The 21836-nt window shown below is 38.6% G+C and overlaps 1 protein-coding gene across 4 annotated transcripts; it reads left to right on the top strand.

Moving 5' to 3' along the window:
- The first annotated feature begins 1979 nt into the window (after positions 1 to 1979).
- Positions 1980 to 20883, top strand: fam204a (family with sequence similarity 204 member A). 4 transcript variants are annotated; one of them, XM_051376135.1, is made up of 7 exons: positions 1980 to 2345; positions 2529 to 2613; positions 3038 to 3068; positions 3544 to 3649; positions 5246 to 5335; positions 18233 to 18342; positions 18523 to 20883. In XM_051376135.1, exons 1-7 carry the CDS (start codon positions 2133 to 2135, stop codon positions 18572 to 18574), a joined length of 687 nt encoding a protein of 228 aa, XP_051232095.1. In that variant the 5' UTR covers positions 1980 to 2132; the 3' UTR covers positions 18575 to 20883. The 4 variants fall into 4 exon arrangements, with proteins under 4 accessions (XP_051232095.1, XP_051232077.1, XP_051232104.1 ...); XM_051376117.1 differs by having other exon boundaries at positions 1981 to 2345; positions 3035 to 3068; XM_051376144.1 differs by having other exon boundaries at positions 1981 to 2345; positions 3547 to 3649.
- Positions 20884 to 21836: the final 953 nt, after the last annotated feature.

Here is a 21836-nt window from a genome sequence, read left to right on the forward strand (position 1 = left end):
GCTGAGAGACATTAATTCAAGTGTGAAATAGAACACAAAGTCTAGTAATCAATAAGGAAATGATTCAGACCTGTAATGCCAAAAAATTGTTTAGTATTAACAGCGGCTTTGTAACTCTCATTTTACCTTCAGACGCCAGCCGTGCTCATCAACTTGTCACGCAAGTAATTAAAAAGTCACGATTAATGCTGAGTGAGTGATACCAGTTAATGGTTGCATGTTTTAGAGATTTTTTTACATGATGACATTCAATATGGCATAAGCCCAATCTGCTCACTTTAATATGCACTGCGGTTTGAAAAGATGAACTGCGTAAAGCTCTTATCTCAGGGTACGGGAAGGTCAAGGAGAGTGCAAGGTCTCCAGGTTTTTTTATTTCATTTGGGCCTCAAGACGACTGAACCTCAATACTTTTTTGTTAGTGACAAAAATGTGTCAAAAGGCGTTGAACGTCTTATTTTCTTATTCTTTAATCAGACCGTTTCTGATTTTAAGGCTGTAACTTATTATTATTCATTAATAAGTATAAGTTCCCAGTTAGGCATAGGATGAAAGGAAAATTTCATGTCACAATTAAAATAATTGCGATACAATAATCATGAAAATATACTTCATACTTTTAAAATGTTACTAAAACGTACTGGAATCACTTTACATTACATTTAGTTAAGAAACACATATATTTATCTATCACAGGTAGTCTAAAGTACTTATACACGTCTGGTTTAACCTTTTTTTGTGGTGGATACAACAGGCAAGCTTTCATTTATGTTGACAGGCTTAATATTTTGGAGTAACTGGAACGACGCAGGCTCAAATTAAATCAGGAAATCAATACAGGACTGTATGCTGGAGAGCTAGACAGCTTTTTCAAGTCAAACCATGCGAGGATATTCACGATCAAGGAAATTCACCACAATGAATTCATCCAAAGGTTTTCTATCACGATAATAATATCGTATATCGTCCTATCCTGGGTTCCCAGAGTCCAAAATGATGTCTTCAAATATCTAAATATTCTTTTATTTACAAAGAAAGCTGACATGAATGATCAACTATTAACATTTTTAGTTTCCTGTCCGGTTTAATCTGTGTAATCTACTTCAAATCCTAACTTTAGACTGTATTTTATTGAGGAAAACTTGTTGTACAGCTGTGTAACAGTTCAGAAGTTTGTTGAATGAATAGTATAAAGTTTTTAGTAAGTAAATCAGGTTAAACTCCCAGTCTTATAACACTGAACCTGGTTTACCTGAAACCCTTTTCCCTTCCAGATACACCGTCCACCATACTGACCTTCCTATATATACATTGGTGTTATAGGTCTCACTCTTTATTCCACATTTATATGGCACACAAAATGCAAGGCTATAATTTATGTAGATTATTGGCTTTGCAATAAGATGCAACCAAAAGAAAGCCTAATGTGAATGAGTGTGAAAGAGCAATTTAAGGGTAGATGTGCCTGTGCCAGTGCCAGGGGCTATACAAGATTTGCATGCTAATCATTCTAATAATAATGTAATGCCCAAAGCACTTTGAGCAAATTGCGAACCATTGGTCATAGAAGGAAGCTTATCTCACCGAGAACATGACACAAATATAAGTTAACATTTGAATGATTCCTGGTAATTCACGGACCTGTCAGGAGCCTGGCTCACCTCAATTAGAAATGCCCCCACACCGGCTTGCTCTTGACTTTACTTTACTGCTGAGACTATCTTAGACTGCTTTAACTCCTTAAATGTGTCCACTTTGAGCCGTAAATGTCGCCAGATCCGGTAAGTTTACGCCATGAAACAGCTCCGTTAGCCATTAAAAAGCCTAATTAAACCGTTACCCGTTAACCGTTAGTGCCGCCAAACCGACCAATGAGAGCCCTTGTCTCGTCCTCGTGCTCCACTGCTCAGTCTTTGTAAGGAGAGCGCTGATTGGATCATGCGACGAACGTTGCAAGCTAATCAGCCAATCGGGGCTTTTTCCTTACGGGATACGTCACAGTGTTTACCCGGAAATGAGAGCTCCTTCCAACAAACTGCTGTCAACATCTACAATTTACAGACTTCTGTCCGGTTTTGGTGAAGTGAAATTAAACCTTACCGCTTAATCTGACTGTAAACTACTGAGTCGGCATGTACAGCGGACTCCTGCCCAAAGGTTTAACTGAGGACGACCTCAGTCCAAATGACGAAGAGGACGAGCAGGAGGACGGTGTTGAGGAGAGGAGGGAGGGTGAGAAGTTGAGCTCTGTCGGGGAAAACACACAGTCGACTAACGCTGCCAGTGATGCAGACAGTGACTCCCCGACCTGCGGTATTCCTGGTATATCCCAGGAAATGTGGCAGGTATGTTGATCTGTGAGCTAAACTTCACAGCATTCATCCTGTGAAATACCAGCCAGCTGTAGAGGACCTGTCGTCTGTAAGGACTGTGTGTGTGTGTATCATGTAACATAATCTGTGAGCAGCAGAGGGAGATCAGTGGTTGTGGTGTGAATTCAACTTGTGTGTTTGTGTTTGTGTTTTAAGAAATTCCAGGATCTACGCCAGAAGAAAGACGAAATGAAGACCGTGAAGATCCCCAGAAAAAGAAAAAGAAGACGGCACAAGAAAGGTGTCAGTGATGAGACAATGAAAAGTTAACGCTTTGCCAGTGTACTGTGTGGTGATGTTGAGCCGTAATGGCTGCTTATGTTTGTGTGCATTTCGCTAGTCCGGTGGGCGAAGGTATTCAAATCAGTCTTCATGACAAAAGGAGAGGAAAAGGAAAACTCAAAGCCTGATAGGGCTGCACAATTAATTCAATATGATCAAAAATGCAATTTGGCAAAGTGCAAGACGCTGAAATTGTTTGATAAAAGGTCAAATGTGTGACAAAACAGCATTATAATGAAGTATTATAGTGAAAAGATGCCCTGGCCTCCTCCAGATTTAAGAAAACATGTTTGTTTGGTACAGACCCCAAAAGACTAGCAGGTGCTAATTGATATCAAAGAGTCCCACAAACCTTTAACTGTGTCTCTTATGTTATTCAGCAGGAACAGAAAGTGAGGAACCCACACAGACAAGGTACCAAATTATAATGTTAATTAGTAAATGGGTTTACACAACAACAATATTCATATAATTCTTCCCATGCAACTGTGACAAATGTGTGCAATCCCAAAATAAAAAGCTTGTGAATGCAGCCAACTCTCAAATCTCCCATGTCAGACCTTCACACTAGCTGGATTTCCAGTGGCACTAACTATCTATCAGACAGTGGCTGCCTGTAAAGTAAAAACATATGGTATGCTTTAGAAAATGGCAGCCAGTTCTGAGCATCAACCAGTGTAGCAGCAGGAAGTATGATGACTGTGCCAACATTATACTTTTTTTTTCCCTCTGTCCTATGATGTTACCATGTTGTGTGATACACATTCATCCCGACATTTGGATCAGTGATTGAAACAGACTCCAGTTGTCGGGTGGATGATGATAGTTTGCCTTTTATCACAGTGCTGGTTTACATGTAATGAACATTAACACACGTTTTCTGTGTCAGCAGAGAGCATCAGGAGGAGCGAGAGAAGCACTGGGATGAGCTTAAGCAGTATTTTGGTGTAAATGATCGATTTCATCCCCCTGCATGTTCCAAACCCCCTCCGAAGGTAACAAAGACCTCTGCCTTCCAACTTATCTGCTGAGGTTTAATACTGTGTCAGTCGTAGCTGTTAGTAACACCTTCCCAGCCTTTGTGTTTCCGTGTCACTGTATCCACTCATTGTTTTATGTGATATGACATATGGATTAGAGGAATCTCTTACGGTAACTCAACCTGACACTGAGATGAATATTAAGGATTATGTTTGGCTACATTTAGTGATAAGATTAGGATGAATCTCCTTTCTTGTGCGGTTGAGATTAAAGTCAGATGTAGGTTTCTCAAGAAATGAAAATCTGAATTTTGCTTGACAAAAGAAGAGAGGGTTAGAGTACCTGATACAGCCTCTGTGATTGCAGCTGGAACATTTAAACTAATGGTTAGATAATAAATGTGCATGCACCACTGCTGTGGAATTTATCATTGAAGAAATTGTAACTTAACTTTCTTTCATTTGCGTACATGTCTGCACTTAAAGATGAATGAACATTTTATGCAAAGGCTTGCAAATTGCCAGTGAAGCAAAATATTTGCAAGCTTGATGAACATTATAGCTGACCCAGTGAATGGGAACTGTTCCCATTTCAATTTGAAATCCTTATAATGATTATTTGGGAGTATTTTGTGCTTAATTTATCTCAGAGAAGCATAAAATTGAGTTTTTGCTGATTTTAGACCTCATTTTGAATAGGGCAACTATGAAAGGATAAAGGAAACGATTAACAAGCTGAATGAAACAGAACTTGTCACATCAACATAATGAGTGGCTCCTTCATCCCTCAAATGCAGTTCCTTGTAATTAATATATCATGTTTTTTTTATTTCTGCCAAGTCTTTCACACAGTAATTTGAAGAAAAAAAGCTGTCATAGCAGCCAGATGTGATTAATTCATCTGCTAACAGAATTCTCTTGAGTGACCTTAAAAACACATTTCATGGCACAAAGGATGATGGTCTGTCAGTTTGAGTTTTGTTTGTGAGATACAACAGACGATAATTGAGATCACAAGTCAGGTTGTATCAGTGTCAGCTTCAGTTTCTATGCAGAATAATAAACTATATAAAGCAAAATCAAGACCAAGCAGCTGGAGAAAATTGTTTTTAATAATTCTGCCTTATGGTATTGTCACTGTACTTTTACTATTGAGTCAAGGTCCTCGCACAATACATCAGAGGGGACACGTTAATAATTATAGCCTCTTTCCAGTGTATTTTTTTAGCATGATGAAATTTTGGGGGCTGAAGAAATCTGGTGCTCCGCTTCCTCAGATAGGCTCATCACAGCAGAACTGCCTTGCCATCAGTAACCGGGGGCTTCTCAGCACCCCCTCTGCTTAGGCCTGTAATGGAAATGTGTAATTAAAGAGTCACATTTATGTTTGGTAATCTCCTGTAGCATTTCTAAGATTTCCCCACTAATATCCAATCAAAAAGGTTTTCATTTGTGAAGGGAAATCTACATATTTGTAGTAATGGCAATCATATTAAAAATAAGGCCCTGGGGACTTTTGAAGTTACTCTTTGATTTTTTTTTTCTCTCTCTCTACCCCTATTTCAAAAAGAAAAAAAAAATCTGAATTTTTTTTCTCCCCCTCTTCTGCAGTCCGGCCTAGAAAAGAGCATAGAGAGGGCCATAGCTGAAGGGGACATTGCAAAGGCGGAGGAGATGAGCGACAGACTCGCCACTCGAGAGGTACGTTGTGCTGATAAGAGATCTTTGGGGTGCTCCTGCTGTGACAAATCAGGCTAATGGATCCGTGGCCATTTCTGCTGCAAAGACATAGAGGAACAAAAACACACGCAGACACCCACCATTCAGTCCTGCAGCTCTTTTCCATTGAGTTAATGGAAAGCCCTCCCCTTAGTTTTGAAGTGCTGCAGTGTCTAAAGGACTTTTGGCTCTGCTTTTTAATGAAGGGTACATTGCTTTCAAGCCAACTGTTAAATCATTCTCCAGGTAAGAGTTTCATACCTTTGAAGTGTACATGTCCCTAAATGCAGTGCCTGAAGTTTTGTAACTAACCGCCTTGGCAGGCATCAAGGATCAAGTGGTTTGAAACTAATTTAGCATAAAATGTAGCCCACACACACATATAATTGTGGTTAAAAAGACATACAGCTGCGGTGTTACTTCTCCACTGGGCGAATTGCTGTACTTTGAGCATCAAAGTTAAACTTCTTTGTTTCATGATGCATGTTGCTTACAGCATCCCATAAGCTTTTTCATCATGTACAGTAATGGTAGCAACACAAACATGTGTAGCACTGTGGGCTCAGATTTCATTGTCGGCCCTAGATTGCAATAGAGTTGCAAAGTAGGCGATGCTGCTGGTTCAGGAAATATTTTCCCCCGCTTTGAATTGCCATTTCAATGTTTTCTTTTAATGATATTCCCAGTGTTTCTCAACGTAGAAGCATGTGAGTCTTCTGTATAATGTACTGATCCTATAGGCTTATGTTATGCCACCAGATTTAATTAAACTTTGTTTCCAAGAAATCCTATTTTGCCTTTGTCAGTTTAGCATGGTGGACAGTACAATGCAATACCCATAAGCCTCTGTCACTGATGTTATAGAAAAAGAAGCCAGTCGTAGCAAAAATCGAAGTGGTTCGTTGTTGCAGTTGTGAATAAAACACGGTGCTACAGTTGCTGACTTTTTTCCAAAACTGACCCATCTAAAGGTGAATTCATTTCACTTTCTGGCAGAGAGTTAGAGAAGATCAATTCAGCTCTCATGCCTGTATGCTAAATATGAAGCTAGAGCCAGCAGCCAGTTAGCTTAGCTTAGCAGAAAGACTGAAAACAGGAGAAATAGAAAGCCTCGCTCCGCTGCCAAAAAACGAAATATAAAAACATCAGTTTGCTGTTTTAAAGTGGTTATGGGACAGACAGTGTGTTGATGGAGATCAGTAGATGTTTCTCGCTGAAATACACCGTTGGGAGTTGTAGTCAGCGTCTCTTCGCATGTTTATTTATGTCCACAGACTTGAACCTTTTGACCTTTTCATCAAAGAACCAGATATTTATGACTTTTGTGCCAGTGATTAATCCAGGTGGGTTTCATGCCCAAGCTGTAAAAGTGCTCAAGCTATCGGTCACATCTGTAACCAGTGACTCCAAAATAGCTTCTTCCACTTCACAACTCTAAAGAAAATCTGACCTGAAGACTAGATGTGTTACCCAAAAAGATGATATTCAGCAAGAAATGACACCACAATCTGTAAACAGGAGTACAGAATGTGTGTTTGCATGAAATAAGATTTTGCTGCTATTGAAAAACATTTATATTCTTAGAAAGTTCCTGGGAGACCTCAGCCTCTTGAATGAATAAGTAGGCACCAAAAACAAGGGTCTGTGTTTAAAAATGAAAAAAACTGTTGTACTATTCATTGAATTGGCATTACATGCATCACCCCGGTATCTCCAGTGTGTAATAGACATTAGTGTGCAGCATCAGAGCCCTTTCATATTCCCATCTTAACTGCTAGCAGAGTGGTCAAATATGGGGGAGTTAAATGAAAGCTCTTGTGAGTGGCACCTGCGCTGTACTTTCAGAAAGCCTCTTAGAGCGCTGGTGGATTGGTTTTAGCCTGAGCCGAGGTTCTCGCCTCCCTGGCACCTGCCTCGCGTCTTGCCAGAACCGTGATGGGACGTGACAGAAGTCTGGCAGCCACAACTCATTGTTTAGCACTGATAACTTAATTTCACGAGAGTACTGTATAGTCAATTGACCATTTTGAAATCCCCCAAAACCAAGGTGACGTAAAGTTCGTTCACTTTGGAATACAAAGAAAGGCGGTGCTGAGTATATGTAAATATGAAGGGGAAGTGGCAGCTAAAAACCAAAAAGTTTGACGGGTTCTGAATCAGTTAGAAAGGATTATATTATATCTTAAACGATGCAGCCTGTAATGCAGATAACATTAAGACCAACATGTTTGTTTACAGCACTCCTGTTCACTTTTGACAGGAGCACTGTGACAAACATTTAGAGGATCAATAATCCCCGCTGTGGCCAGAATCAATTTCAAGGTTATAATTGAGTGGCTCATTTGGTACGGAATGGCTTAGATGTTTAATTTGTTTATGGTCATAACACCAAGACATGATTGTGGCAGGCTTTTCACTGGAAGAATAGGAACAGGTTTTCTCCGCAAAAAATGCAAAAGCATTCTGACAGCTGTGAGGAACTAAAGAGGCCTGTTTGTCCCTCTAGGCATTGTTTTGTAAGGAAAATGCTGGTACATGTTGGTTGACAATGTTTCAGTATATTTTCATCCTCAATCTAACGGTTTCCCACTTATCGCCTCAAAGCAAGGAGAAATGGAAGGAAGATAGAGAGCTTGCTGTCAAAATCCCCCCTTTTATGAGACGGAAATGTTTGTTTCTGCTGTTTTGAGCTCCCTCAAATCAATTAATGATTTCCATTTGCTCTACTTTCTTCTTTTAATCTGAACATTAAAACAATTTGGCAAAAACCTGTTTTGAAGGCTCCTTACAAATTCTGAGATACGTATTCTTTCATCTGTCAAACTTCTGAGACACGCTGCTCGGATATTGCAGGTTGCGGTTTTTTATTCTCATAACAGTCTTTAAATATTTCCCAAGGCTGTAAGTCTTTGTTTTAAATGAATTCATGAAGACATGCTCCGTTTTTAAGTGAAAGTATTAACGCCCACGAAGATGGTGCAAAGAAATCACATCCCCTTTTAGGTAACAAAATATTATTTATGTCTACATTGTTTAGACAAAGCTCCCTAATGTATTCCTTTAAACTGTGCAGATAGGGTTTCTTTTCTCATAAAGATGTCTGTTGATCCTTCTCAGCATGTTGTGATTTCTTTTCACAAGGCTTATAAGACATAAAATAATATAAAAAGCTTTCTCGCCTCTAAAGTAGTCCTAGTAGATCAGTAGATTAAAAGGTGCAAGTCCTCCAATTAAGAAGACTAGGTCTCCATCCTTTGATTCCTGCACATTAGTTTACACTGCTGCAAGTTGCATATGGGATATTTAATTCAGTAATTAGCATAACGTGGAGTGACTGACACATAGTATAAACGGCTCACAGCATGTCAGCAGGCTTGATAGCATCCAGCAGCTCATATTTGACAGATTGATTTTGCAGCTATTCTTGGTAAATGAGCCAGTGCAAAAAGCTGATAACTCATTAGAACTATGAAGCGCGGTGGGGCTTCCTACGTCATCTGAAGTGTAGGGTGACCTACAGGAATATTTGTAATGTATTGGCTCCATTTGGTTTGGTTTTATCCTTTTAACAAACATATAACACACAAGTACATATCTCTTTCCTTAAAAAATGTTTTTAAAGCTATTTTCTAAAAACTGTAATAGATTCCAGGTTTCTCATTATCTCCTAAACTGTCCCAGACTTTTGGATTTAGATCCAAAAGAATATCTTTACATTTTGGCTAAATTTTACCTATTGCTGGTTGCTAGTATGCTCTTCAGTATGCTCTTGATAGTCTGGTGCCAAGCCATTTAGACATGTACACACAACTTGCTGTTAAATACAGAACCTTATTGGTAATCTTACCCAAATTTAGTAAAATGTGCCCAGTTTCAACAAACAGATTTTCAACTAACAAAGCCAAATCTTCAGTATACAGAAAACACTATACACACTATAATTTACATATATTAGGAAGTGTAAGGGTCCTAAGATTGATCCCTGTGGAACTCCACATGTGACCACTCCTACATCTGATCATGTTTATTCAGATCATACTGAATACGATTATTTAAGTATGATTTAAATCAACAAACTACGAAGTTATCACACCGAATTACATAAAATAAAATATTTTAGTAAATCAACAGACGTATTTTTAGTCTTTAGATCCATTTGAACCGTGTGATTTTCTGAACCCGGATTGGTTTTGCCAATAAAATGTGGTACTAAACATATAATTGGAGAGAGAATTTGAGAATTCATTCACCACTGTACCCTAAAGATGACTGCTACTGTACAGTACTTTGTGTCTCACTAATCCACCTTCTCATTGTAGTATTTCATACATCATCCTTACAACAAATAATTACTCCCTTGTTCTTTTTTCTCTTTGTAAAACAGAGCCACTGAGGTCTTTTGAAATAGTCAGGAGCTGTACTTTATATATAGTAAGTGGGTATATTTCACCACAAAAGACTGTCACGCCATGTTAGAGCTTACAGTTCCCCCATAGCACTCATCACAGCTATTAGAGTGGCATTACCACTTCAAAACAGAAACTCTTTTAGGCTGTTACAATAGGGGGTGTCAAGTCCATTTCATGACTTCCAGGAGCTAAAGAATAGGAAAAATAAAAAGTATTTGCATTGCTGCTGGCCTTTCCTGAACCAACTGGAAAGAAGAAGGCCCGCAAATGACACCACACACAAAGAAGGATATATGTAGAGACGAAGAATGAGCTGGTACGATGCAGGATCTATATACTTTATACATATCTGGGGCTGAACTATTCAGACAGTTTTATAATATAGGGATCACTGTCTTATTTAACTGGAGATGTAAACACTACAGATTGTCAACCATGCTACTACAATCCTTCACACAGGAATGGACCTTTATTCAGATTATTAGAAGTTGTTTTCATAGAACTCTTCATTCAGTGCTTGATTCACTGGCTGTAATCCTGTTTTATTCAGGTTCAGCTGTTTACACAGACAATTCACATCCAGCTGAGTAGTTTTCACAGGTATTATCTAGGTGTTTGCCTCCTCTTCTAATGCACTTTTGGACCCCAGGATTTTGTGGGGTGCAGGTAAGAGTTTGCAGACATTGGGGGAAACTAAACATGAAAGGAATACAGCTTAGTGATACCACAGCTACAGCAAATTAAACAAGAGCAGATACACATTGGTCGAGTTTCTAAAAGACTAGAAGCTTATTCTAACACAGTATTTATATGCAACAAAGCAAAACCAGGACATCTGAGTAACTGACCTACCATCTTCTTTGTAAGGAACTGCTTTCACTTGTGTCCAAAGTTCTGTCAGTATAACATATTTTCTGAATTGACACATACTTTTATAAATGTCACAAACACCTACTCTGAGGAAGCCAAGTTCAGCACAGCAACATCTTTCATGAGTTTTAACTATCTCTGCCAACTCTGACTCAAAATATCAATCATCATGTATGAGAAACCTGATGTTGCACTTCAGAGACCTCTCTCACCCTGTTGTTTTTCTCAGTTTTGGCAGAAAGAAATTCTGAATAAACACTATATTATAGTGTAGAATCATACAGTAGTCAGTTCAGTATTCCAGAGCATGTACTTTGTTGGATTGTCAAATTTGTGTCACCCTAATATAGCCTCATTTTGACCAGTTCTTCACTATGAATGGCCTTTGTCTGGTGACCCTGTTTTGAGCCTGATTAACCTGATCAGTCTAAATTGTTTAAAGAGAGCTCCCTCCTAATAGTTGGATCGCCTAATATACAATAATTAACCATATGAATATGTATTAACTCGAGCCATTTATGGTTTGTGTAGCGTTTGAACCTGCGGATGGTTATAATATCCCTCATTAGGTTCCAGCTCGTATTTCAATAGAAGCAGCAGCTGAAAGGAAAAGCCCCACTGTCCTTGAAATCTACCCTTTGGAAAGCCTCGCTTAAATGCTGTGAAACAAAGGTGGCGAAGCATTTTGTCGGAGGAGACATGGTGGCTTAGTTGAAACAAAGAGCTGAACTAAGACTGTTTCATGATATTCATGTTATTTAACACCTTTTTTCTTCTCACCACCTTCTCCCTGCCATGCCCCGTGTTTGTAATCAAAAAATTAATGAGCAGCGCTTTTGTGGAAAGTGGGCTTTATCAGATTCTGACTTTCCCCGCCCCACATCAGAGTAGGAGGCTGACTCTGTCTCCCCTGTTAGCCCCCCCAGGCCACCTCGCAGAGAGTTTAGGGAAACTCTCCTCTTTGTTCATTTTTCCTTCAGCATAAGCAATTTATCACTGAATGAACTTTTATTGTATCTCTGGATGACTCACATTAAATTTTCGCCCATTAATTTTGAAATGGATTTTTGAAATGGGTACTAAGCTTTTATCAAATGCCTGGGAATCTCATTTGGATTATTGTATTCCATTAATTACTTGATAGACAAAGCATACTTTTCAATGTAGATTTGTGTGCTGTTTAATTAATTAGCATGTTTTCTCTTTTAATTAAAGCCATTTTTTTAAATTAAAGCCCACAGCAAAACACATATATAATTTGTTTGTAATTAGGCCTTAATTGGTGGTAGTGGAAGCTTAGCACCCTCGGTTTCTTTTTTCATGATTGCCATTTTATTGCCAGTCACTCATTAATTAAACTGTTTTTTCTAATTAGCTTATAAAACTGTTGATGGCATATTATTGTAAGTGTGAGTTCAAAGCTTGCTAATAAGCCTACCCTACTCAGAAGAGGCAAGATAATGGAATGTGCACAAAGCAGGCGAACTTTCAGAGATTTTTTATTTTTTTTTTGTCTACTCCCTAAAGATGACATGTCATGTGTATCTAGCATCAGATTACTGGAACAGAAAATGGAGGCATGGCTGTTATACTGTGCCTTCCCTGGAGTGGCTTTCTTTTTCGCTTGCCATGTAATTCTGTTTGTCAAAGTGGAGGCAAGATTACAAAACGCTCTTATGAGGCTGCCCCATGAAAGACTGATTGGGAGAAACATGGTGGGAATATAGCAATACGGAGGTGCATGCTGGGATATTCGGATTTTGTTTCGCATTTTAATTGTTTATGCTTCCACATTATATATTGCTACCATTAAACTCCTACGCAGAGCTGCAACGCTTAGTTGAGTAATCAGTAAGCATATTGTACACTAATTGTTATTCGCCATAGTATTATTTTCATCATTAATCATTTTCTGTACAGATGTTTTGCAGAAAAATTACCTTGCAGTGTTGCCAACATATGCAAAAAATACATGAAAATGTGTGGTTTGAGTGGGGATGGTGTGCTGTGACTGTTGTTTTGAGCATTGTGATTAATTTCCACAAACACAACACTGGGATATCATCTCAAACCGTGTTCAAACCCGCCCCTCTTTGGACACACATTAATGGAAACCTTGTTTTGTTGTTTGGTTAAATTTTGTGTTTTGTTTTTAATGCGAAAATAGTGTACGACAGATTTTAGAGAATTAAATAAAAACATATCTGGTGAAATGTCTTGGCTTATAAGCTGCTGTCTGCCTGTAGATCTATGACTGGCTTCTCTCATGGAGTCATGTTTAATGTCGGCCGTTTTCTCCTTTTATAGCAGGACATATGAAACAGCAGCTTTAAGGTAGCTCAACACAATGATGTTAACAATGCCTCAGTACCTGTTGTGACACTTGACTATTGTGTTCTCTCTCACCTCTATAATGCAACTACTGCTGTAAATACATGTACAGGTGATATATGGACTCATACCACTGCCTGAAGTAGTAGTAGTACTATTATTATACAGACTACTATCACCCATAGAGCTTCAGGTACTCCTGAACGAGTGCTACTATCACATCCAGTGTCTGGCAACCATGTGGCGCTCCCTCACGCCCAGAATCAACTGATTACTGGATTTTCTACATAATTATCTAATTTTAATAAAACTTTTTACTCCACTACATTTATTTAAAGCTCTAGTTACCAGTTGACCTATGATGATCTTATAAAACATGATGCATTATTATAAAACTATCCAGTAGTATGTAGAATTAGAAACAATTAGTCGATTAATTGATTAGTCGGTTGACTGAAAATTAACCCGCAACTATTTTGATAACTGATTAATCCTTTTAATTAATTTTCATGCAAAAATGCCAAACATCATATGGTTCCAGCTTCTTAAATGTGAGGCTTCGCTCTTCTTTCTTGTTTAAAATTATAGTAAAACTGAATAATTTTTGGATATTTAAATGTTAAAAAATGTAACTGTAATGGGCAAACAATTAATCAAGCAGCAATGAAAAATAATCATTAGTCAATCCTGATATAAATTGGTAAAAAAAAATAGCTTGACCTCAAACAACTACCACAGTAAACTGCAACAGGAAGAATAATTTAATAATATAATATAATATAATATAGTAGTATAACACTTACAGGGGGCATCTTTTGATTCTTTAACTATATTTTGCTGGATTATTGGATCTTTTTTCTATTTTCAATTAAGGAAAGAATCTCAGCACCAATTTTGATAATCGATTAATAGACTACGATTGGATTTTTTAACCCTTGAGGTCTTTATATTCACACCAAGTGATGTTCTATCTCTTCTATCTATTGTCTTATCCAAGACCTGACATTCTAGTTGATTTGCATCCTTTGTGTTGCTTTGAGTCTACATAATCCAGTCCATTATATACAATGAAGTAACTGAATGAAACTTTGTATTCCTTCCCTTTGAATGCGATATGGGTGGTATTGATTGACCTCTTGATCTTCTGACCTCCCCACTGTTGCTGCAACACTGAGGCTTTGCAGCCAGAAACACATTTTTCACCCTCCTCCGCCTCAGTTCTAAGAAATTATGCTGAAATAACACACAAGCTGCTTAATCTGATATTCATTCCTTTCTTATATAGCCCTGCTTTCCAAAGTTGACTAAGGCCACATTATTTAGGCATTAAGGTAGTGTGATAAGGGAATTAGGCTGGTCATTAATCGTTTACACGTCAAATGCAGCAGAGCAGCTCGGGGAGGTGATTTAGCGAGGCAAAGCCATATAGCCCTTGTTAATCCACCTCTCACACGTTTTAATTGGAAGAGGCTTCCTGGATAGGAAATTTATGAATGGGTTTAAGGCCATTTCTTCCTTAAAGCCATCATTTATTTCTTATTGTTAATAGGAGCTTTAACACTTTATCCACATGGAGATATATTTCTCATCTTTCATTGAGCTATTGTCTTTTTGCACTTGCTGTTTAATTGCCACAGTGTTTTTGTAAACCCTGCGCCGCTCATAAAGATTCCCTTATGCTTCTTCTTTCATCCATCAAACACCTCAGAAATGATGAAATAGAAGAGACACACAAATGTGAAACTGTTATGAAGATAGACTTGGTTTATGGCTTATACAGCAGCAATGCAGATTTTCTCTTTTTTTTCTTTTTGTTGGATTGAGGCCCCATGTTTGGGTCTCCACTTGAATCTCCATGACGACCCAAACATGAATGAACAGAAAACGGTGCTATTGACTTAACCCTCCTAGTGGCCTTAAGCTGCTGCTGCTGCAGTGCCAGCATTGTGCATGATGATTTTTTTTGCCCTCAAATCTTCCAAAGGTCAGAGTATTAATCCTCTGAATAAACCTTGTTTTTAACAGAGCTGTGCCCAGGCCACACAAGAGAGACACAAGGAACAGAAACATGGTTGTGATGGACACTTAATTCTATATAAATATGTGATGGAGTGGGCAGAATTGGTTTTTAGGAGCCACATAAACAAAGAATGCACGAGGTTTCCTGTCTCCTGCTTTTATTCCAGCTTTGTACTTTCATTCTTATTTTTCACCAGCCTCTGATGTGAAAGGATTTGGCACTAAGATGCACACGAGGGGAGGGGGAAAAAATCCTGAAAAGTGGATCAAAAAAGTAAATGAAAAATAATGTCATATTACTGAAAATATGAGAGGCTAATTTGTGCCGACTTTTTGCTAATTTTGTTCTCGCCACAGAAAGAGGAGCCGTCACCTGCTCGGCGCCACAGCGCTGACAGTGCCAGTGATCCATGAAATAAGCTGCCGCTGGCTTTGTTCAGATAAGAATGAACAAATCTGCACAATGTACTGCTCTCGGAATCTCATTTTCATACTTGCATGCAGGCTAAAAGAAATAAGCTGTTTGCAGGCTTGATTAATCAGACATTTGAGGGTTTTTTTTTTTGTCTCTTTGATCTGCTCTGTCTCCTAGGTAACTTGGTTGACATTAATGTTGAGCCCCAGTAAAGACAATCAGGGATTGTAGACTAAACTGATAAAAAAAAAAAAAAAGAGGAAAAAAATTAAAGACCTTTAATGCTTTAAATGTAGTAAACGCTATGTTGTGAATTTAAAAGAGGGGGAAATGAGGGGCATGGAAGTGGGTTTTAATTTTGCTTTTGGAATGTTTGGGAAGGCGTGTTTTCAAGACCTTTTGAATTTTAAATGCAACCCCACAGGAGAGCAGGTTAATGTGGGTAATCCTGGTGTAGAAAAAAAGGAAAATCTCTGCCTGTAAATCTCCAAATGAAACCATTTAGCATCATGCAGTTTCATTTGATTTGCTCCCAGAATGAGCCAATGAGTGTTTTTTTTCTTTTTTCTTTCTGCAAACACAGAGAGCAGGAGCCGTTCTCAGATTTGTCAACAATTTAATAAACGTCTTGTGTGTAATCTCAGCGTGCATCGCAGACACTGCACAGCATTCAGCACCTACCACCAACGAGAAGCGGGGAAAACCCTGGAGTGGTTTTATCTGCTCGCAAAATCTACAGCAAATGTAAGAGCAATCACCCGTTATAACTCTCTTTAAGAGGAGAAAACATGATTTGAGGAATTTAAAACCTATAAAAATGGCAAAGAACTGGAGAACTGTCATAGTATGTACGCTTCAGGCTGTGCAGACGCTTTCACAAATCTTCCAGTGACTGTATAGATGAATGCCTTGAGGGCCCAGCCGGAGCCCAGTACTTGCAGCCAGCCGAAGCCCTTATCTTAAATCCAAGCAAAGTACCATTAATCTTTTTGAAAGACCTTTATGGCTTTTAATGTATCCCAAATTAGAACATTTTACACCCTTGGTTCCTGAAATATGGTGATAAAAAGCCTTTAGAGTTTAATTTTTCCTGCCTGCTCGCTCTGACCTGCTTAATCCCAGCATGCATTAGGAGATATTTTAGTTTCAGTCTTTCTAATAAAGTTTATCCCACTTAATTATAATTGAAACATTTTTTTCCAGCAGGTCTTTTTTTTTTTTTCAAGTGGCGCAGTGGTGGCACATTTCTTCATTACCTTAAGACTTTCTTTCCCCCCTGATTGTACTGTGAATATTACAGAGAATTACCCAAAGGTTTGGTGAAATTGTTCCAAGTTGTTTATCAAAGTTTGCCTTTGCTTGAATAATAAACCTATCTCAGGAGTGACAGAGGAGGCAGGATTTTTCTCTTTGTTTCCCGTGCTTCTGTGTGACTGGGGTTATTGGGATTATTCTGCTTCACAATACATACGTCTTCCCTGGGATTTGAATGTTTGCTTCTTGCAGTCACGGTCATTCTCTTCACTTCTGATTTCAGGGACTGCCTGCAGTACTCCAAACAGAAAAAGTCTCTTTTACACTGGTGATGAGTGAAAAATGCCATTGCAATGTTTTCGAGACGAGAGGAAAAAAATTTGCAAAATGCTGAACATCGCTACTCATTGTTTATTTATTCAGTTGTTTCATTTGCACATTAAACAAGAAAAAAAAAAGGAGTAATCAAAAAAGAAACAATGTGCGGGAGTGACTATAAGCCAGGAGCTTAAAAATATGACTTCTACTTAAAACACCTCAAACAAAAGGCAAAATAGATTAGAATAATTTTAATAAAACAATGTTCCTGTAATTTATGGAGCTGTGGGGCACTTCACCGCCCACACAAAACACACACACATATACACTCTACCTTTATTTCCACTGGCTACTGCTCCAGAGCTGTTTCCAATATTTTGGGTGCTGCAGATAAAATGGCTTGTAGGGTTGAAGAAGCGCTTCAGAAATCTCAATCTCACCTAGTAATTGTTAATTAATCGGCCAATTATTTTCAATGAATTGTTTGGTTTCTAAAATATCAGATAATAGAGAGCGTTAGTTGACATTTTGACTGGCCAACAGTCCAAAAACCCCCAAATATTCAATTTACTATCAAAGAAGACAAAGAAAACCAGCAAATATTCAAAATGAGAAGATGGATTCAGTAAATATTTGGCGCTTTTCTTGATTTAACCACTAAAATTTATAGATTATCAACATTTTCTGTTGATTAACTAAGTGAGTTTCTGATTTAATGTCCATTTCAGAAGCAGGGAACTTAATTTTGACATAGAAACAATTCAAAACCACCAGATGTCTCAAGGAGAAGAATTGATTATCGGTAGAATTGCAGTTGGAGAGCCAACTAGACTTAATATATGTATTTAATACATCATATGTTTGTTACACATGTAAAGCCTCCTGATTTTTACACTTCAAACACCTTGTTCTGTTTTACTATAGTTTTATTAATATATTTTAACATTGCCTCTTCATCTTGTTGTATGATGTTTAAACTTACGATATACATGATGTATGTATGGGTTACTTTCTGTCACATACTGTACGTTCTACTCAATCACCAGTCACCAAATGTCTTGCGAAAGGTGTTAAATTTTGGCTTGCAGGCCAGTATTCATGTGTTGGTTCAGCTCTATAACGGTTCTGTTGTGGTGTGGAGGAGGCAGCAGCACATGGAAGCAGAGACACTGATGAGAAGCCGCCGTCAGTCAGAAATCTTTTTCATGCCACAGACTGATTTCCATTCTCTAATGATCCTCTCCTCTGTCTGCCTCTAAATAGCTGGCTGTGAATATCGCTCAAGCCGCTGATTGCCGTGACTTTGTGCAACGCAAACAGGAAGAGGAAGCTTTGAGGGAAGCGCAGAAGAGGAGGAAGGACATCGCCTGGGGGTACGATGTCTCTCTCCGTCCTCGTGTTTATGTTTGCCATCCTATCTGCCATGTGTGACACACTCTCTGGGTTCAAGTACAGTTAAGATGGAGCTAATGAAACCTGCAGAGATTGAAGTTGACAGCTTCATTGTGTTCATAAAGGGTTCAGTAACTAAATGTTTTGTTTCCGTGTTGCAGGTTTGAGGCTAAGAGACGATGGGAAACCAAAAGCAACATGGGCTTCATGTGACAAACGCAGAGGGAAAGGAGGACTGTGATTTATTTATTTATTTTAAAGTTAATTTGATAAAAGTAGTGTTTTTTTATGGCGGACTGATCCTGTTTCTTTTTATCCTCTTTGTATATTTTGAAGACTTCACAACAGCAGAGTGTGAGGGGGGGAAAAGTCACATAGTTGGCTGAGGAAAAACCAATCCTGAGAGTACGAGAGAGAGAAAAAATTATGGAGCATTCAAATTAATTCCTAAGGCGCCCATTGGTGTCTGCATTGTGTTATTTTTCATTACATTTCAGTGATTTGAGCGTTCTGGCCTTTTTTTTCCCCCCTTCAAATTAAATCTGGTGTACATTACTGGATGATGCGTTTATTTATTGCTGTAAAGTGGGTTAATCATGAAGGCGCTCCTTTCTTCTTCCGAGGAAGAGAAAGGAAAGATTAGGGCCCTAATGCAATGTACAGGATAATGTGCGATAGGATTTGGGAGTAGAAAATGAAATTTGGCTGGTGTAAACAGTTGTGAGCAGTTGTAAACTGGAAGTTGAGTGAACGTTTTGTGAAGGGGAGGAGGGGGGTGAGACATGAAACAGAGGCTTTGCTGTTGGCCCTCACCCATGCTGGGAGACGTGCTATTGTATCTAAGCCCGAACAAGAGGCACGCGCACAAGCCTACACTCGCCACTCATTGTGTGATGAGCTCTCTTCAGCATCTGTAAACTCGTCTAAAACCGTCGATTCCTCTCGCTGTTACTTTGATCTTTTTTGATCTGCAGCGTTTGCCTCTGCAGCTACTCACGCTTCTGAAATGCTCATACAGATTCCAGGAAGTGTTAATTGCAAACAGCATGCAGAAAAAGCACAAGAATGATAATTACTTTTATTCATAATGCGTGCTTATATATATTTTTTTTTTCCAACCATAGAAAAAATGATTGCTTTGCTTCAAGGTAATGAGAATTAAAATTAATCCACCTAAGTTGTTTGCACTGCACATATTTGGGCACTTTGTCCCCTGGTGAGCAGCAGTATTCTCATAGCTTTGCTGTGTAGGCTGAATCTGTTCGAGGAAAGAAATTAGCTAAACATCAGAAATAAAAGTTTGTAGGCAATTATGATACAAAACACCTGAGCTGTGGGGACCTAGATACGACATTGGTATAAAGACACAGTTTGAAAAATCAAGCTTTTTGGATTTTACATTCAAGTGACTCACATGACCTGAGTGTCTGCAAAGTTGTCAGTTGGTGAGTATTGGTGCTAATTAAACTATTAATTATCTCTGTAATGAGACGCGAGTTAAAACTGTGTTAAGCACATCAAAGTACGACGTGGGATTTCTTCGCTTTGATGAAAATATGTCTTGACTGAGGAGTGAGGAAACATCAGAGATTCTTCATTAACGGGACAAAAAAGTAGCCGAACTTTAGGGCCTTCGAAGGTTTTGGATAACTCAGTAAGGGTTTAATAGTCTTTGATTTTATTTACAGAGAATCGCTGGATGTAGGTGTATTTCTTAAACACACTTCTCAGAAATAAGACCTTTTCAAGAGGGTTGTTTGATATTACGTGTACATCTCAGTGGAAGACTCAAAACAAAAAGACAAACAGTATCTCTGAATATGTGTTTTCCATATGCATCCTTTTTTTTTTTTTTTTTTTTTTTTTTTTAAGCTAATACTTGTCAGTGAACATGACCAGCGCTGATCCAAGAGCAGCGCCGTATCAATAGCATCTCACTTTATTAATCTCTTGGAACACAGGATAATGCCTTGAGCAGAGATGATTCTGCTTTTAAGCTGGAAAATCCACTTCCCCCTCTCGTCCTGTTGAGGAGCTGTTTTCAATAGTCTGTTACTGGAGGCCAATCTTAGCCCCCTGACCTAGGCTGATTTGTGTTGAAACGCTGAGTTCCTTGGGCACATGTCGAAACCACTTCTAGGAAAAGTGTTTGTTGTGCGGAGCGTGGGTGAAGGAAAAAAACAACAACAGCAATCCCATTAAATGGTTGGAAAGCTGCTGTTGTATGAAAAGGGAACATATGTTGCTGGTAACGACACATCAGCACTATCACTTGCTGCTATCGCCGGCTAGAAGAGGATTAACTCAAAGGAGAGATCTCCGAGATGCAGCCGATAAAGGCAACAATGTTCACAACACCTCACGCAAAGTGTAGATCAGACATGGTAACGTTGCTTTGTTTGTGTGTTGTTCAAGGTGTTTGATAACCGCTGATAATGTTGCTTTTTATTGTGTTACTACAACTTGTTACTCTTGCTCTCATTCAATTTTTACCTGTGTAAATAAAGGTTTAATCAATATTAGATGTGTAAAATGTTTCACCTTCACTGTAGATGTTAAAGGGGGATGTGTCATTTTAACAGCAAATTTCACTTCACATGTCTGTACGGTGGCCCTGAGGGGCAAAGAAACGAAGCAAAACACAGAAAATACGACAACATTACAGGAAAAAAACACACATTTAATACACCAATTCATTTGATGTTAAAAACATCATTAGAAAATTGTGAAATATTGTCGTTGAATGTTGTGTTTTGTACCTCTGGGCCACTGTAGAAAAAAACCCAAATGTAACTTTCCACATGTGATATGTAAATTCTGAGCATGTTTCAGTACACAAGAGGTGTATTTGTTCGCTTCTTCTCAAAGTAACATATTGTGGGAGCGACACAGGCAGTGTGGATGTTGACATATTCCTTGGCTGATTTAATGACCTGTTTAATTCTGGCACGTCTGTAGCCCTCTCAGATGTTTTGCAGTTTTAATTAGTGTAATCATCGCTCTTGAAAAAGGCCACAGGGTTGTTTAATGGGTCATGTTTGTCAAGATGCACAGAATTATAACACAAAAGACATGCCATTTATTCAGCGCTACAGTCTTCCAGTGATTATGGGTGTCACAATTGATAATTAGAGAAAGAATTGATTTATCTGAAAGCCAGAATGAACCTCTGCGGTGTGAGGAAATTAGTTTGACAGTGTTTGGATGAGCGGTGTTTACACTGCAGCGTGGCGGTGTGGGAACACTTTACCACTCCGGTCTTAGAGTCAGGAGACTTTTGATGTGACATCTGGAGCAGCAACTGGATATTTTCAGTAATGACAAAACTTCTCATGAAATTATGAATATAGTGTTTCATTCTGCAGGCCGCTGTCACACGATAAGCAGAGGTTATGGTTCCAATTTTCAGGCAGCAAAGTACAAAGTGCTTTACACACTTTCCTCCAAACTGAATTAGGTCAAGCTAACATTTACA

This window comes from Dicentrarchus labrax, unplaced genomic scaffold, assembly GCF_905237075.1.
Source record: "Dicentrarchus labrax unplaced genomic scaffold, dlabrax2021, whole genome shotgun sequence".
Lineage (NCBI taxonomy): Eukaryota > Metazoa > Chordata > Actinopteri > Moronidae > Dicentrarchus > Dicentrarchus labrax.

Excerpts from the sequence above, each read along its gene's own strand:
- fam204a (XM_051376117.1), top strand. The coding sequence starts at position 2,133 with ATGTACAGCGGACTCCTGCCCAAAGGTTTAACTGAGGACGACCTCAGT. Across the intron at positions 2,346-2,528 it reads TATCCCAGGAAATGTGGCAG|AAATTCCAGGATCTACGCCA; the intron begins GTATGTTGATCT and ends TTGTGTTTTAAG. Across the intron at positions 2,614-3,034 it reads AAGAAGACGGCACAAGAAAG|CAGGAACAGAAAGTGAGGAA; the intron begins GTGTCAGTGATG and ends TATGTTATTCAG.